The 18508-nt window shown below is 32.2% G+C and overlaps 2 protein-coding genes across 5 annotated transcripts in view; one reads left to right on the top strand and one right to left on the bottom strand.

Moving 5' to 3' along the window:
* The window catches only part of LOC115217185 (CCA tRNA nucleotidyltransferase 1, mitochondrial), a 73485-nt gene extending 67346 nt beyond the window's left edge, over positions 1–6139 (top strand). For 2 of the 3 annotated variants that reach the window (XM_036507521.1, XM_029786816.2), the window contains exon 8: positions 2238–4244. In XM_036507521.1, coding sequence (XP_036363414.1) covers positions 2238–2633 — 396 coding nt within the window. In that variant the 3' untranslated portion in view covers positions 2634–4244. Of the gene's footprint in view, positions 1–2237; positions 4245–5947 lie in introns of those variants that run through there. The other variant, XM_029786817.2, reaches the window with a different exon arrangement.
* LOC115217184 (serine/threonine-protein phosphatase 4 regulatory subunit 3A) overlaps positions 5555–18508 on the bottom strand; it is a 56962-nt gene continuing 44008 nt past the window's right edge. For both annotated transcript variants that reach the window (XM_029786813.2, XM_029786814.2), the window contains 4 exons: positions 15682–15827; positions 13851–14041; positions 9600–9832; positions 5555–6406 (listed from right to left, as the gene is read on the bottom strand). In XM_029786813.2, the coding sequence (XP_029642673.1) occupies positions 6287–6406; positions 9600–9832; positions 13851–14041; positions 15682–15827 (690 nt within the window). In that variant the 3' untranslated portion in view covers positions 5555–6286. The remainder of the gene's footprint in view (positions 6407–9599; positions 9833–13850; positions 14042–15681; positions 15828–18508) is intronic.

Raw genomic sequence — 18508 nt, 5'->3', positions numbered from 1 at the left:
TGCTGTTTCCACCATCCTCTTGCATGGATTTGTTAACCTCTTAACACTAGCCTGTTGTTTCAGTAGTTAATAAGTACACATCAAAGCGTCATGCAATGTCACATGCTATTTTGCAAAAATAAGCATTGCCAAATGTTAATATAATAGTAAGTCTCAGAATGAGAGGTTAGTAAATAAATTTTGAAAATGAGATGCATGTTTTAGTTGAGAGGATAAAGGATTTAGAGAAATTTGGTGGTAGATCTGGGGTGAGCAAGCTGTAGTTGTGAGACTAAGTGGGGTATACATATGTAGGGTTTACTTTGTAATGAGATATAATCAACATAACATGGCTCTTGTTATTGTAAAGAAACACCATTTAAACAGAACTTTTAGAAACAGCAATACTCTACAGTATGTTTGTGACTGTGTGAAGTGTTCCAGAGTAGTCATAACTGTGATAGCTAATATACATGTATGTGTAAAATACAGAATGTTTTATGTATTCCTCTTTTGTTGTGATAGCCAACCTATTTTGCGACCTAGTTTTTGTTGTTAGTATCAATAGAAAATTACTTAAAACAATTCTCATTTCTCCCTCAAGTCAATAGGGTTGATCAAACACCTATCAATGATTATGGAATGAACTATATTTATCACAGGTGTGAGATATAGCTAGTGCACTCCTTTTTACTTCATATACATGTAGGAAAAACAAAATATTTTACCTTTCAAAGCCTAAATGCAATTTAACCCTTTAGCATTCAGATTACTCGTCATATGTAATGCTTATTTATTCACATTGTTTTGAATTAATCATGCATTATCTTGTAGCTAAGACTTTCCAGGATGTGATTGCTTAGTTTTAGAATGACATTGTAAAATAGGTGTGAAAGGCCAGATATGACCAGTTTTAACATAAAACTAGAATATTTAGGCCAGATATGGCAGGTTTGAATGCTAAAGGATTAAGGGAGCTCTTGTGAGTCTCTAGCATTATTGCCAAGGCATAGAAGCACCACCATCCACCACCTCACTAAGACAAAGCACGTTACAATAAAAATCAATTTTCTTAGCTTTGATTCATTAGATTTATAACCTCCAGATAAGGGAATGCTTTAACATTCAGGACTCTTGAATATTTATTTACATTGTTTTCAGTTAAAAATGCATTATCTTGTAGCTAAGAGATTTTCATATGACAGCTTATTTTGAGAATGACATTGTAGGATAGGTGTGGAAGGCTAGATTTGACTGTCATCAGCATGCCCGTGTGAGATCTCTATTGTAAAAAACTTGCGCTGGATATGGTCAGTTTAAATATTAAAAGATTGTGAATCTCATTGTTTATTCATGCAATGGTTATATTTCAAGCTATATGGCAGATTTAGTCCAGTTTGAATGCTGCAGTGAGTGTTCATTTCACACCTATTTATCCATGCTAGCATGGGTTAGACAATATATTATTCAAGCAGTTTTAGAACCAGATGCCCCTTCTAACTGTTCACCCTTATTTTTCAAGCAATTGATTTCTTATTTCACAAATCTTTGAAGACACAAAGTAGACAATTTGTTAACTGGAGAAATGACAAAAACAAGACTATTCAGTTTTTGACCTTATTAGAGCACAAATACACACATATATGATGGCATCTTCTGTTGAAAATGACATAAGTGTTCAGTTTTTTGCTGAACGACCTGCACAAATTTGTTCACAGTGATCAAATGTACATGCTGTACATTAAGCTCACTCCTATCAATTGAGATTGCCTCAACAGGTGCACAGTGCACCACATTTGAGGATATCAAAGTGATTGCAGAGCAACATGAGATGAAGCGTTCTGCTCAAGAACACATTTCCCAGCCCTGTCAACCAAATTCACATGGTTAGCCTGGAGCTGAAGCAGTAGAGACTTGTCCAAAGTATAGCGGAACTGAAAACCATGTGATCCTTAACCATACAGCCATGCATGCATGTTATCTGTAGTATTTATTGTAGTTAATATATTTATTCATACCTTATCATAATTATTTACTACTAGTCTTCCTACAGTCAAGTGGTTGTTAGTTTCATTTAACTTTTAATACAAATTTTAGGCCAGATGGCAGGTTTGAATGCCATACTAGCATTATATAAGAAAAAATTTGAAGTTTCATTGGCATAATTATAGAGAAATCTTTGCTTCATTAAAACTTTTCAATAATCTAAATTCTTACATTTATCTCTTTCACTTTCAATTGAACAAATTTCATTACAGCTGTTGAATTTCCAAAGTCGTGTAAAAATCTCAACTGATGAGCTCCGACAAGGGACATTTATTATCCAGCAACGAAACAAACTGAACGCTACAGATGATACCATTAGCTATTGTCAGCAGTTACTAATGGACAGAAAAGAACATAATATCAAATCTTACATCAAAGAACTACTGAAATACAATGGTAAACATGAAGTATTAAAGAATTTTGACCATTGGGATCCACCGAAATTTCCTGTTTCTGGCTATGATTTGCTAGCGCGCAATATTCCAAAAGGATCACTTTTTCAGAAAATTATTTCCAAATTGAAATGTATTTGGAAAGAAAGTAATTACTCTATGAAAAAAGATGACCTACTTGATATGGTTGAGCAAATTTTAGAAAATTTAAAATAAAAACATATAAAGGGGAGTTAAAAAAAAAAAAAGCAAGCAAAATTTCTTGTATTTCACCCGGCTGTTGAGCCTTGACTACAGGTGCCACCAACCTAAACAGTCAGTCGTTTTCAAATTAGAAGCAGCTAAATATATATTCATATATTGAGCCCACATGAGGAGAGTAAAGTGAACAGGCAAAAATTCATGCCTTCAATAACTTATATTTCTAATTAAATGACATATAATGAACAATTTGATATTTCTAAAAGAAAATAAATATTGATTTCCAATGTTTCGTTTATATGAGAGCCAAGTTTGAATATTTTGCCATAGAATTTGAAAATTACATTACAAATCACACTTAATATGTAATGCAAGCATGTCTGAACTAACCAAGCATACTTCTTTAAGACCACCATTAAAACTGAAGGCAGTACTTTGATTTAGTACATGGCACAGAACTTGCATATACTCTTTCCACATATCTTCTTGAAAATATGAGCAGGGCTTATGCAATTTGTAGCAATAGTGAGTGTGAATGAAAATTATCTCTCTAACCAATTTTATAAATAACATTAAAATAAAGTTAGAGTTGAAAAGAGCAGCTTTCTATTGAAAAGACAACCCATTATTGGTTGGTGTCTCCTGTAGTCAAGGCAACATTTTTATTTACATTAGCAACTTACTTCAAAACATAGGAAATATGCATTCACATCGGAGATTAGAATTCTGAATACAAAAATTTGGTTACAATATATGTCAAATGTCCAAAAGATAATAAGTTGCTTTTCAGCTGAAAAACAGAAAATTACATATCCAAGATAACAATGAGAATTTCATTTTTTAATTTTCCTATGATTCTCACGCTCCCACCACCACATAAATAGTCACATACTTGAAAACACTAGCTTAATTTTATATAAATTAATCAGAAATAGTTTAATGTTACTTTCAGATGTTGTGAAGCCTTTGCAGAACTGTTTCCAATATTTAACCATCTAAATTTACTTAAGGTCATTTCTCTATGAAATATATATTTTGCCCACACCATTGCAATATACAAATAATGACTTTAATCTGACATACAATTGTAATGTACTTTCTAACAAAATATTTAAGCAAGCAAAATATAACATCCATTGAAAGCAATCCGGTTGTATTAAATGTTGCAGAGTCTAATGACAACATTCTTTATCAAATGAAGTAGCAACAAAACTAATAATATTGGTTTTCAGCTTGATATTTATAAAAACCAGATATTATTCTACATAAATCCACTGAAGCAAATAAGACTTTTATGAAAATATAAATACAGATGATAGAGTAATTCCCTTACCCCCTAAAAAAAAGACATATACACATGTATGGAGGTGGTACCATAACCATTGAAGATTATCCAAGGCATGGTTATTGTTAGATGAGTTAGACAAGGGAACTATAGAATAAAGCATTTAGTGTTCACCTTGCAATGATGAATGTATCTCAATTATAAAATGCGGAATTTCAATAAATAGAATAAAATTTAAATGTATTCTATAATTATAGCAATAAATATCTTCACTATAAAGCCAATCTTTGTTGGAGAAAGGTATTTATAGTCAATTAAGCCCAATATGTTACTAGAAATTTTAACAGAAAAAAAAAAAGCAACTACTGAAGTATAGCATCTTTTATAGTTATTCTATTATCTTAACAAAATATTAACAAGACACCAACCAAAATGTGCATAAATTGGTCATACTATATAAGATAACACTAAAGCAAATTATTTTTTGAACTACTACCATATATACCAGATTTTAAGAATAATTAATAAAAAAGAAAACCAAGGACCAACACAATAAATAAAAGGACTGTTTTGGATTGTAATCAAGAGATATTTAAAGCCATAAATTCGAAACAAATTTCCTGAAATATTTCCCTGCAGAAATAAGGAGGCAAATGAGTTTTGAGTGGGGATATAACTCATGTAGAATATAGAAAATTAGATGATGAGGTTATACCGGTTGTACTATTTGCCCTCCAACCAGAACTTTTGACTGAATACAAAAGACAGGCAGAAAGATGTTCAGTCAAATTTATTTTTTTGTTTATATCATGGCATTTATTAACAACAGTAGGATTACAAGATAAAAATTCCCTTTTTACTAATAGACCTGACATATCTTGCTAAAAAGCAAGACCTAAATGTTTGGTCTCACTTGACAGCCTATCTTTTGTTGTTTTTTTGTTTTTATTTTTTTTCCCAATCTTTATCAAAAATATATACATTTCCTTGGGTGGGGGCTCTCTCTTTTTTACTATCATCCTTGTTTCCCCACCCTTGTTTTTTTTTTTGTTTTTGGTAAAAATTTTTTTATGTCCATTAAGCAGACCAAAGCAGAAGGAATGTCCAGCCACGGCTCAATGCTGACTCCACTCATTTTTACTTGCATACCCTGCCTAAAAGTCTCGCACACTGTGGCAGAACAACTACATAAGTACATGGTGATGAAGGAAACTTTTTTAGTGAATTTATTATAATGGATGAAAAATTGGGGCAAAAATGCCAGAAATGGGGTTTTCAATACACAATTAACACATTTTATTAACAATACTTACACAGTACAGTCTACTATGGGCCAACATACTATGTATAAAGCATGACCCAAATTGTTTTTTTTTTTTAATTTATCATACAGAAATTTAATGTACAACAAAAATCATCTTTTACCATTTTTTTTGTTGTTATATTTTTTGTTTGTTTAAAGGTGGTTTTTTAAAATTTTTATTTTCTTTTTTTTTCTTTTGAAGATTTAAAAAAATGTTCTATGCTTTGAATGAAATGAGATTGTATGTAAACAATAACTAGCCATTGATAGACCTCATGTTTCTGTCAAAATTGTTCATAATTTGACTGCTTTGGTACAAACTGAACAGTACCCTCAATTTTTGCTGCCTTTTTTTTTTAATGTTAGAATAGATGCAGCTGTGCCTATAAGATATATTTTTTTAATTGCTGTTCAATGTAGAGATTAAAGCCAGAATGGTTTTGTGGAGATGGGCATCATATTGCTATCAAAGCAGTAACAACACAAAACCCTTCTTACTGAAGTGGCAGTATACCACACCAAAGAATATAGTGTGTGTATATGTATATGTGTGTGTGTGTGTGTATTAAATGAGCAACTAAATTTCCTTTAAACCTCAAATATATGTCCTAAATCATATCTCATTCGTTCTATTCTAGAAATTTCTTTCTATGATTTCAAGGAAACTTAATTTTAATGCAAAAAAACATCCAGCAGAAAGAGTTCAATTCATGAGCTGCTTCTTTTTCTTTTTTTTTTTTCTTCAATATCTAGTTTGAGGATACAGTTCCATTTGACAGTGGCTACAAATTGATAACTGATGAACTAGAAAGATGTCTGCATGAATGGGTAATTTGGATGTTATAGTTGACATCATGAATTTAGAATGCGGAATGCTAATTGCTGCATTGAGGTACCTTCTTACTACCAGAGCCAGTTAAAATATTCAACTGACTAAATATCTGCTGCTGGTCCATAGAAACAAGATTATCTTTACGGCCATTCATCTGTATTTTCTCTATCGTAAGGTTCATTTTTATTCATTTTATCCACTTCAGCCAACAATCATTACACAGCAAATACCAGCCAAAATTTTAATTTTTATGTCGCCAATCGTGGCCGTTTAGATGATGGCGCAGTGACTTCTGACTCTTCTTCCTCCTCCTCATCCTCATCAGAATCTTCATCTGGATAATCCACTAATCCTCCTATCAAACCAGGCTGAAAAGACAAATAAATAAACATTTTATTCCCTAATTTTCAATACAATTAAATGGACAGTAGTTATTGATAAACTTTGTAAGCAGTAATACAATATATAAAATATTAGCATTAAAAAAAAACAGTATTAGGATCCAATAAATTGTTTTGAAATATTTCAATTAATCCACTCTGTTCTTCACCTTCAGAAATTGTACAAAAAAATAAAAACTAGATTACATTGCTTACATTACAATAGTTCCAGTGAAATAGCTAATATATAGGCTACTATCTTTTCAGAACTGAAGATAAATATATACTATCAAACTAATTGTACACTCTTGTTAATTTACATGAACTCTCGTTTGTTTTCAGATCCTTATTTTGAGAGAACCTTTTAGTCTTATTGAAAACATTACCTCTGTAGTCCTGGTGCCATGAAAAAGATTAACCTAACCAAATGAACATTCTAAGCATATGGACGCAAATTAGTCAAGGAAATTGGCAGGGAGCCTATGTTGGTATGGAAGGCAGACATAAAACAATCATGATATATATTGATTTGTTGTTTTCTCCCAAGATACATTGAAAAATGATGCAAGTTTGTTAGATTTCCCTCAAAACATATAATGGATTGTAGACTCCTCCTATGTGTAGTTCATATGTAATTCTTGCTGTTAGTAAATTGTAGTATATATATATATGGTAAATGAAAGACGATGGAAGGTACAAGAATTTTTATTAATCACGACAATTGTTCCGAAATATCTAACACCAATCTCTCATGGGTGGAATATTTAACAACTGGTTCAGGAGCATCCAACAGTGAAGATGTGTGAAGGGTGATAAACAGATATATATAACTTGTTAAAATAACAGTTCCACAATGTACCTTCTCATTTTGGGTAAAGAAAAGCAGCAAAACAAAAGATATATCTTCATTTATAAAGAAGATCAAAAATAAAATAATAGATGCAAAAAAGAAACGAACACACAATACAGTGAGAAAGGTATTAAAAATAACCATTAACAGACAAGGATGTATAAATGCCCTTGCACAAGCTGCATGCACACTCACGCATCCACTAAGATGTAAGCATATGCACATGTGGTTTGGTGCACACATGTTCACACAGCAAATTAAATAGCCACTTGGTGTTTATAAGAATAGGGAGGTTAAAGCTAAACTTAATTCATCCATATCCTAAAGTAAATTATGTTAACTGTTACTCAAATTCATTCCCACTGCATTGTGCAAAAGTACATTTATGTGCATGTAGGCATCTTGAGTCTTTCAAAAATTCTATGAATGATTTTCTCATTAGTCCACAGAATAGACAGGGATTCCTCTGAGCAGAATTGGCATCTCCTGGAAATGATATTGTATGGTTTTGCATGCCTTACTATGGACCAAGTTATGTTATACTTAATTTTATCTTCCTTCAGTTGCCACACAAAATTGGCCAAAGATGTTGAATATCTCTTACTGATTCACTTGAAGCCGGCAACATGGTTGTGATAATAATTCTTAAATGAATCAGCTGTCTGCCCAATGTAAGCATACGGCCCACCCCTTCTGTACACAGTACATTTATATACAAGATTTGTACTTATACAGAGGTTCATCAATGGGCATTTTGATTTTTCTCTGCATGAGCATTTATTATATTTATTTGTATATATAGCAGTCCTGACTTCATTTTCCAATGTTCTTTTCATTCAAGTTTACATCTTTGTTGATATTTAGATGCATATGTTTGCTAGATCCAGTAGATGGGTTATTGAACTGTTGTTGCATTTTACTATTGTTTATGCAGTGCATATGCTGCTCTAAATTAGTAGAGTTAGCATAGGATACCTTCACAAGCATGGTATCTATTAGATTTAGGAAAACATTTGTCTAAAGCAGCAAAAAATTTTCCAGCAATCTTGGTTGAAACATGCAAACCAAAAATTGGGTTGGACCAGAGGGCATCAGGATTCCTATATCTGTTATTTGGCTTATTTGATCTAGTGTGTTGTACAGGATTGGAACAATTTACTGTGTTATTAATAAAAATTCTCGTACCTTCCATCTTTCATTTACCATATACATAACAAACACTGTGAAAGTAACCGTGATTTACCAGTAAGCTACCAAGTATAAAGCATTCATTTTATTATATATATATAGTCAAGCAGAACCATTTCCCTGATGATAGAGTTCCATCCTCTTTCATACTCACTAATACATTTGGTCTTTGCTAAATTCACACTGAGACTTCTGGATCCAAGGTTTTGTTCCTGCATTTGGAATTTCTATTCTAATTCTACTGCAGATTCAGCTTTGAAAACTAGGTCTTATACACCTCTGATATGGATTGAAGGACTATAAACAGAAAGGAGCAGAAGACTGAGCTCAAGTGCACCTCCACCTTACTAACTACAATTCTGTACATGGATCATACAGCTCTCACAAGCCATTTATCTACTCCAAGCCTCCTTGGTGACCATCACATCACACAGCAGAAAACAACAGCAAAGACCTTATCAAGGGCAATTAATGCTAGATATAAAGTCTTATTCCTGGTTAAATACTTTTGCAGCTGTCCAATTGGAAGGATAGCATGATCTTGGCACAAACTCAAATTGCATCGCTACTATATTCTTTTCCTAAACAATTGTACTTATAACCTCTTCTTGCTTCATAATCTGGTCAAACACCTCTATGGTTTCCTTCCCATAATGCATCTCCATTATCCTTTGCAGCAGTTGATTGCAATGTCAGTCACTGGCTAGAGCACTTTCCTGTACAATCTGGTGACTAACACATCTCCCACACTACCAGATATTTTAAGCAACTCAGCAGTGGAGATTCCCAATGGACCAGGTGCCTTTTCTACTGATACACACAATATAAATTGTTTGACATTCAATGAGACTAAAAGTAAGTGCTTTTGAGATTTCAAGCTTAAGGTTTTTGAAAATTTGTAAGTAAAAAGGAAAATGTTAAAAAAAAAAAAAAGTCAGTCTGTTGAAAACGGTAGATGTCAAATAAAAGTGACAGGGAAGAGTTGAAAGAAAACTGTGTTAATTATGAAATTAAGCACATGTACCCATGTATTAAAGTGTTTAAGGGAGGTAACTGACGTGTGCAACACACCCATACATTGAAAATGCTAATCATGCGTTTCTAATTTTAAAAATATTCTTCAAGGATGATGTAAAGGTTTACCTTTCTAGTAACAACTGACTTCTCTTCACTTGGTGAAATGCCTGTATTGGAAGTAATGCCAGAACTTGTTCTTCCAGGACTACCCGGACTTTTAGGGCTTGTAGGGCTTCCAGGACTTTTAGGACTGCCTGGACTTGAAACAGGACTGCTACTTTTGATATTAATGCTTATTGCAGATGTTTTGTTATGGAGCTTTATAGGACATTCTTTTGTTAATTCAGATTGCTCTTTGGCTAAAATTTAAAAAATATTTCAAAAAGAAAAATTAACAATTAGTACATTAGACAGGCATATGCATAACCACACACTGTGTGACAATAACTGAACAAAGAGATTAAAGTAGAAATTGAACCCGCATCTACTACTAGCCATTCCCAATTTTCTCGGTTTGTAAATTTATGAATATTCACACAAACTGCTTTAAAAACAGACACTAGTCATAATTTTTCACGATGTTGTTGGATTCATTTGAGAAGCAATTCATGATATTGATCCAAAAGACAGAAAAGTCTACATTCCAAAAACAATTACAATTACTATCCATCTGACAAGCTTCTGTACATTTTCCACCAACCCATTTTCAGTCATGGTTGTGACTGAAAATACTTGCTCAGTGTGCTATACATTAGGGTCAAAATTAAAACCAAGAGATTTCAAAGCAAACTTTTTTTTGTCTGAACTCATAATTTTAAATTTCAGTATTAATTTTAGTGAGTTTACAAGTGGCTGCAGGAAACTAACTTAATAAGAAGCAAAAGTAAATAAGAATCAATCCCAATAACAGAAATGGAACTGATATTTTAAAAGAAACTTGGGAAGGGATGGATCTAACCATACTCTTCCTGTTGAGTTTGAAACCAACTGACTATTTCTTTTTCATTTTCCAGGAAACAATTGCAGAGATACACTGTCATGAAAGGCATGAACAAAAAGGAATGGAGTGATTGTTTGCAGTTGCTTTCATGGATTGTTCAAATTCAAGTACTTCCTGCCGCAATTGTAATCATGACAGATTACTTATTTGGTGAGTTGTTTCCAGTATATGTATTACTTGTGATACTGGTAATACACCAGCACATGGAGAAAGCAACCATGACCTGCTGTTTAAAATAAAGCTCAATTCCTGGACAGTGGCAGAGGAAATTCAAAACTAAGCCATAACCCACAACTGTTCAGATGAAGGAATGGTTAGGCAACAACAAACATATTTCTGCCATATACACCTGAAAAATCAACAAAATGAAATATTAAAGGCTGGAAAAATCTGGATATGATTGGAATTCTAAGACACAGACAAACAGTGGAGTAAATCAGCATTATCTAATGTTTGTTGTATTTATCATTCTTGTACTGTAATATATATTAATTTTGCTGACATCTTTGGTCATCCTTGTCAACATACATGTATGCCGGAGTAATTGTAAATAGGAAAGACTGCAACTGGAAAACTCAAATTAAGTAATGTTACAATGAGCATCAAATTGAATTTCCTTTTCACATCTGATTAAGACTGCATTTGTAATCATAGACCGCAAGAGTTATATCATCATCATCATCATTTTAATATCCACTTTTCTATGCTTCCATGCAACAGATTTTCTACAACCAAATGCCCTTCTAATCACCAACCCTCATCTGTTCTCAAGTAAGGTAATATTTCCTCATGGTCAGACATGCTTTCGCAGAATATGGAAAATAAACAACACTGCTGGTACAAACAGTGACGCTCATTTACACTCTATCAAGACAAAGAGACACAAACATACATGCACATGATTGGTTTTTTTTAGTTTCCATCTACCAAATCGACTCACAAGGCTTTGGGCAGCCCAAGGCTAGAGCAAAACACTTGTCTAAAATGCCACATAGTGAGAATGAACTCAAAACCAGACAGGTTTATCAATTGTATAAAACCACATTATATGATTAAGATGAGGTGGTAGTAAAAAAATGGGCCTGATGCATGTCAAAATTCTGGAACATTGGACAATATAATTTAAGTGTAATTTCCAGTCTGTATTATATAAACTGGAATGTTTGATACCTTTCCATGAAAGAAATATTTAAAATATCTGTTGTTTACAATTTTTTTTGTTTCTCAGCATATGTGCCTAAAATGTGCTCAGTAATGATTTTGAAATCTACCAATTTTCCAGAACATTCTAGAAACTTTCAGTGCTAAGTAGCTGATATAAAATTTTCTCAAAATTTTAAGAATTTCCAAGTAACAAATAGTAAATACAATTCACTTCAGTTGCCTAAGTGGATAGATAGGCCCAGCCACATTTATCACAGATGGCTACAAGAGCTGCATGTATATGGGAAGCATATTTTGCTACATCTGTAATTTATCAAGACAAGAATGAAAAAGTACTGTGACAGCACCCACTAAATAAGTGGGGTCTACAAGGGACATTTTTTGCATGCCTATTGGGGATCACGATAAACTTGGGGCACCTCTTTCACCTGTGAACACTACATTCTACAAAGTAAAGATGTACAATTTCTGCTTGCTTGAATAGTGAAAATCTTATATCATGAAAACAATTTTATTTTACTCCTTTGCAGAATGGTGCAGAGAAGGAAAGAGAACCACAAGATTCATTATCCCAAGAACATGGTGGGAACCCATTGAATGCTCAAAAAAATCTATACTTCTGCATGGTAGACCCTTCCAATGTAGGGCTTGCAAAATTTCATTTCTTATCATATACCCAAACCTTACATCACCCATTGTCTCAGTGCCACACTATCCTGCACTTCCTGTACCCACTCTGTCAGAGAGAGAAAGAAAGAGCAGGTCAGAACAAGAGAAAGATGTAAATACAGATGGCAGTTTCAGAGATGCAACTAAAAAGAGAAGAAATTTAAAATAATTACAACTTGATCAGAAATCTAGTTAAGACGAAAGTGTAGTCACAAATCAGAAGCATCACCTGGTTTTAAAAGGTTTTCTACTTGTTAAAATGAGCTCTCCTTCTTCCAACAGATGACAAGTACTTTGCTAGATGTCTTTAAGTACAATTAGTATAGTCAGGAGGTTATCAGACTTCAAAATGGTAACATTACTAATGAATGGGCTTCCAAAATAGCTTTACTGAATTTCCCTGCTACCTTTGCCTTTGGGACAGCAGCACACTATCATTGGCAGTGCTAGTTACAATAGTCTAGAATTCTGTATGAAAAGGGACATTGTTAAGTGTAAGTCATCGGTGGAGTCCAGTGCACTTAAAATTAGGTCTAATGAAACAATGTGTCACAAGAGCTCTTCATAAGGAGTCTATAAACTTTAAGTACTATTAAGATTTCCTACCTAAGTTGTCAATGCAGGTGTTTTTGTCAAACTACAGGTGAAGCTCTTGGAGCATTTAAAATTCTCCAAAATGCTCAAGAGGAAAGGAGCACTTTGGAATAGCTTTATCACAATGATTCAAGGTTTCTTAAACAATCACAAGGCAGAGAAGTATATAAAGCTGGTTGAGACTCTGGTGAAAAACTACAGCAAAATGGGCTGCAGGATGTCCTCAAGTCTATATCTTTGGCACTCATCTTGATAAATTCAAGGAGAACATAGGAGTATACCCAAAAGAATAAAGTCCAGTTTATACTAGGTTTCAAACACTGTTATCAAAGAATATGTAAATGAAACATGATTGCAGATTATATTTAGTGGTGGGTGGCTTACACATGAAAGCAATTCACAGATCTTTTTAAAAAAAATTAGCTCCAAATTTTTGTGTTCAGCTTAAATTTATGTTGTTGCTTTTGATAACTTTATGTGAATGAAAAAGTGCAAATTCACCTGTTTCTTGATATGAAATAGATAAATTTTGAAATAACATTATTCAAGTCACAAAATCAATGTTTAAAGGAAGTAATAACCTTTCGTAACACAATTATCAACAAACACTTACTACCTAAGAACAAAAAGTGGATTACACAGTGTCATACTTTTATGTTAAATTTAAAATCCAATAATGGACACAACTATTCCATTGACCTAACAGTTCTGCTTCTTTTGCTAATAAATATTAACCCATTTTATATTAGGATTATAAAAAAAAAAAAAAACCGAAGTTTACTTTTTTTGTGATTAAAACAAATAATTTTACAAATATCTTGTTTTTAAATTGTTTTCTATATCCACCTTATTGTTTGTTGGTTCTACTAAATTCTCCAGTTTTGAAAATTAATAACACGAGCCACCTAACATGTGTTCACACAAGCACCCACAAAATAATTGCTTTTTACCTCTTTTATTTTCAATAAACCGACTGATCTGATCAAAGTCTGGATCCAGCTTATTCTTTAAGATGTCTCCCATAGGAACAATACTCTCTCCATCATCAAGATCATCATCTTGATTAAAGTACATGTCTTCCTCTTCATCAAGTGCTCGTTCATCACGACGGAAACGGCTGTTACGAAGGATAGATGGCATGCTGAAAAAACAAAAACAATAAGCAAAATACACCAATTTTGTACAAGTAGTCTTAATCCTTCTATATTATATAAATAAGCTAAAAGAAAAAAAGCAACCTGAGCAGAGTGTAACTGACAAACATTTTGTTAGATCACATAATTTGGTCTTCAAGCAAACCTACAATAAATAAGATGGCCCCCTATCAACAGACTGAAAACCTGACTAAGTCATAGTACACTACACCATTAGTAAGTAGTAATAAATAAATATTAATGTATAGCTGGAGTGAGCAAACAACAGTTGCAGTAATTTTAGTTCATTTAACCCTTTCAATACCAAGACAGTTGTAGCCAGCTGAGAATTTTATTGGCAAATTTTACTAAAATGGTTGAAAGTGAGAAGTTTAGCACAAATCTCATTAGTACATTCAGGAAAACACATGATTTCATTATGTAAACAATTGAGCTATACTGTCCAACATTATTTTACATGATATCCAAGTGCTACAAATTTTTGGAGATTTTTTTCCGTTTCTCCCACTTTGATTTTCAGAAAAGTTTCATTCACTATGAATGAAAACTGGATACCAGTTTCATGTTGTCAAGCAGTGGGTTGAATTCTCTGAATAATCAGAGAAAATATATGGCTAACATAAAAGCCACATGTGATTATAAATCAGATATTTGTTTTCTGAAAGTAAAACAATCAGACAACAGTCCCAATAGCAATAATAAGTGGGGGGGGGGGGTCTGCACCTCGGTTATTTTTAGGACAATATTAGACATAGCCACAGTTTTTCTAAGGAAACAAAACTTAGATTTTTATTTTTCACTTTCCCTTTTGAAATGATTACTGCAGAAATGAACCGTTACACAAAACATAAATGAAGATGAAAACGAGATAGTTTTTCCACATACTTGGAAGAAAGATGTGAGCATCTTTAGAAATTGTTGGTTAGTTGGTTGGTTGGTGTGTGTGTGTGTGTTTGATTTATACATATTTTTTCAAATTTACCTCATTCTTATTTTAAAGTTATCTGTAAGATGTGTGACAAATTTTGATTAATTTGTATTGAGAATCATTATTATGTGTGTTTCTGTGTATTTATGTATGTGTGAGTTCATTTCATTTAGTTAATTTCAGTATTTCATTCTGTACCGTTAAGGTACTCCTGTCTCATGTGCATTACATTTGACTGATAGATATCCAGTATTTTAAACACTTTCTGCATGAAAATTTTGTTGTATAACTTAACTAATAACTCATTTTCTAAGCTGATGTTTAAGCAAAAAATGTTATTGATTTTATATTTTGTTGAATTTACTTATAACCTTTAATTCAAAAAATCACAAACATGTTGAAAAATAAAAAGTTGTTTTATGAAACCAGTCTAAATTCACGATTATTTTAGAATTTAATTGAAACACACAAGGGTTGTATCTGGGTTATAAATACAGTAACAAAAGTGTTACTTCTTGTTGATTGCAGTAATACTTGCAGTTGACTGCTTAATAAGAAAAGCAGCATTTAGTCCAAACACAAGAAAACTGCACAAATTTTTGGAGTCACTCAGATAAAGATACTTATTGCATTTATTTAATATTTAAACTGAATAGATCAAAAAAAAATTTTTTTAATGAATTCATTTGAAATATTTACCTTTCAGTTGCTGATTTTTCTCTAATTCTATCCTGTTGCTGCTCATACCGATGTTTTAAAGATTTAAATGTATTTACATAGTTAACATTTTCTAGATCTTTAATGTGATTTTCAGCAATGTTTGTGCAAAGAGATCGGATATCCTCCTATAAAATAAATAATAAATAAATGCTATGTTTTCAAATGATTCAATGACATTTTGTTATTTAAATAAGACATGGATATTGGAGTGAAATTCACAAAGTTATCCAGCATGGCTTCAGCCTCTGGCTGAAACCAATAACACATGAGGCTCGATGAATCTATCTATTCCAAAATAATCACAATAAACAGAATGTTAGATTTATATTTTATACAAATAAGTTTAGTAAAACAAACAGGCTAAACAGAACTCAATACATGAATATATTTTATTATTTTAATCTCAAGGGTTAGGAATTTCTTACATGGCATCCACAGAACTTTCACCCTTGAGGCACTTGGTTAACTTTTACTGATTAAAATAATAAAATATCTTATACAAATATGAATCTAAAAAATAAAATTTTCAATATTAAGCCAGGGAAATTACACAAACTGACTATAATTAAGTGTTTAATACAAAGGGCAACTCTTAAATGCTTTCAATCATACATGTTGAACTGGGTTAAGTGTATTAAAATCAACCACGAAAATTTACCAAACAATGAAAGAAATGTTGCTAAGTATTTCAATTTCAACAACATACAGAAGAAAAAGTTATTAAGCCAACAATTTGAAACTGAAAGTTTCTATAAATGTGTAGCATTCATGACAAAAGTAGTAATTCAACTTATAAAGTATCAGGCTTTCAAGTATTGATTAATGCATTCAAATCACACATGGAAAAATAACCTTTTAAAACTGGCTCCAGTAATTAATAATAAAACATAATTATGGATGAATTAGTGTTCACCCAACCTTAAAATAGATTTTCAAATTTAGAGACCACACCTATGTTCAACAAATTTACAGTTAATTGTTTCTTACTTATACTATCTATATTCTGTACATCAAAAGCAATGAAAACTGAATCTGGAGAACTAACTTTGAACAAGGTTTTGTAAGAAAATTACAGTACAATAGTTTCATTTCATTACTTATGTTTTGTTTACATATTAACCAATAGCAAGCCTTGGCTTATTAAGGCTGTTTTGTGAATGTGTAGAAACAACGAAAGGGTAATTTAGTGAGGAAAAAGCAAAATTAGATTAAATGAAATTCAAAACACAAGATTGTGGATAAAGTATATAGTCTTCTCATTTCTGCATATAGAAACCAACAAATATGAAGTGTTAATAAATTTTCACTTTTCTATCAGTTATATTCATCACACAACACATGATGTACCTCAACATTTCATTTGTTTATTGTTTGAAGCTATAAAATTTGACTAGTTCTTTACCAAAAACTTAATTCCAGTTTTATTCACAGAAACATTTACACATTAATAAAATAAACAACAAATACTTTATTTCATTAGTTTGACAAAGAAAAGATTACCAGTTAATTAATATGACCATCCCATCCTTTAGACAAGTATAGTTTTTTCTTAACTACTAAAATATCACATATGAAAAAGATACATGTACATAACCATTATTAAACCAACAACTCATGCTTCTGTGGAAGAAAACCTCAAATATTAAAATGTTCACATTAAAATTAAAACCTTCCCTCATAATTTTGCTAAAAGTTAAATTCTAAGCATCAGTTACATAATGAAAAAGTTTATTGAATTTCTCCAAATTCTGATTTATATTATTGACTGAAACATAAGCAGTGTACTTTAGTAGAAATGCAGTCACAAAGAGATTCATAATCAGTAACAAATTTCCACTATCACAGCTATTTATATTTACTAATAATATACTTGTGTGTATATCTATTTCTCCTCACTCTGAGTGAGTGAGTGAATGTGTGTATATATAAACATTTATTGGCTGCTTTTCTTCTCACACTCTAACTTTCTTTGATAAATATATTTCTCATGCCTTCTCTTCTATCAATTTTTGACATGGTTAGCAAACTTATATTTCTAAAATCTTAATAAAATCAATTAATATAGTGTTTCCTTCTCCTTCTGTCTGTCCCTTGAAAGGAGATGGCGTTCGATTTATCTCCCTTGGTTACTAATTAGAGCATTACCCGTCACAAGATATTGAGACCATGCTAGGTTCAGTATGTAATAACAGAAAGTTACATAATGCTACATCTGTAATTGATAAGTAAACTATTAATGTTATCCAAATGGTCACTTTTCTCAGCTGAGAGGTCCTTGTCTTGCAAGATACTTGGTGACTCTCCAGGTGATGGTGCCATGTGCTGGCACCACGTAAAATGTGCATGTAAAATGCATTCGTGCAGGCACCACAGAAGTACCTAATGCACTCTGTTAAGTGTTGGCTGTAGGAAGGGCATCCAGCTGCAAACAGACAATTTATATTCATTCGATATCACTTTCATTGACCATGAAATTTGAAAAAAAAAAAATTCTAAATACTATACTTATATAACACCCCACCCTACTGGAATTTTATATGAGCCAACAAAGAAGTAACTATGTGGTAGAAATAAGCACCATCTCAAAACCATACCCTATTTGTGTGTCCATATGTGTGGCCCAACAAGGTTGACGTCTATTTGACAACACAGACTGCTAGAAATAAAAACCAGATTACACTTTGTCTTGTGTATGTAAAACCAACAAAAAGACTACATATTATCCCAAATTGGTAGAAATAGTAACCAACTCTACCTTTCAAATCAAACCCTATTATCTTCTCTGTTATATATATATGCATGAGCC

Source organism: Octopus sinensis, linkage group LG11 (assembly GCF_006345805.1).
Source record: "Octopus sinensis linkage group LG11, ASM634580v1, whole genome shotgun sequence".
NCBI classification, from domain to species: Eukaryota; Metazoa; Mollusca; class Cephalopoda; order Octopoda; family Octopodidae; genus Octopus; species Octopus sinensis.
Note: the sequence above shows the minus strand (reverse complement) of the source record. Positions and strands in the feature narration are given on the sequence as shown.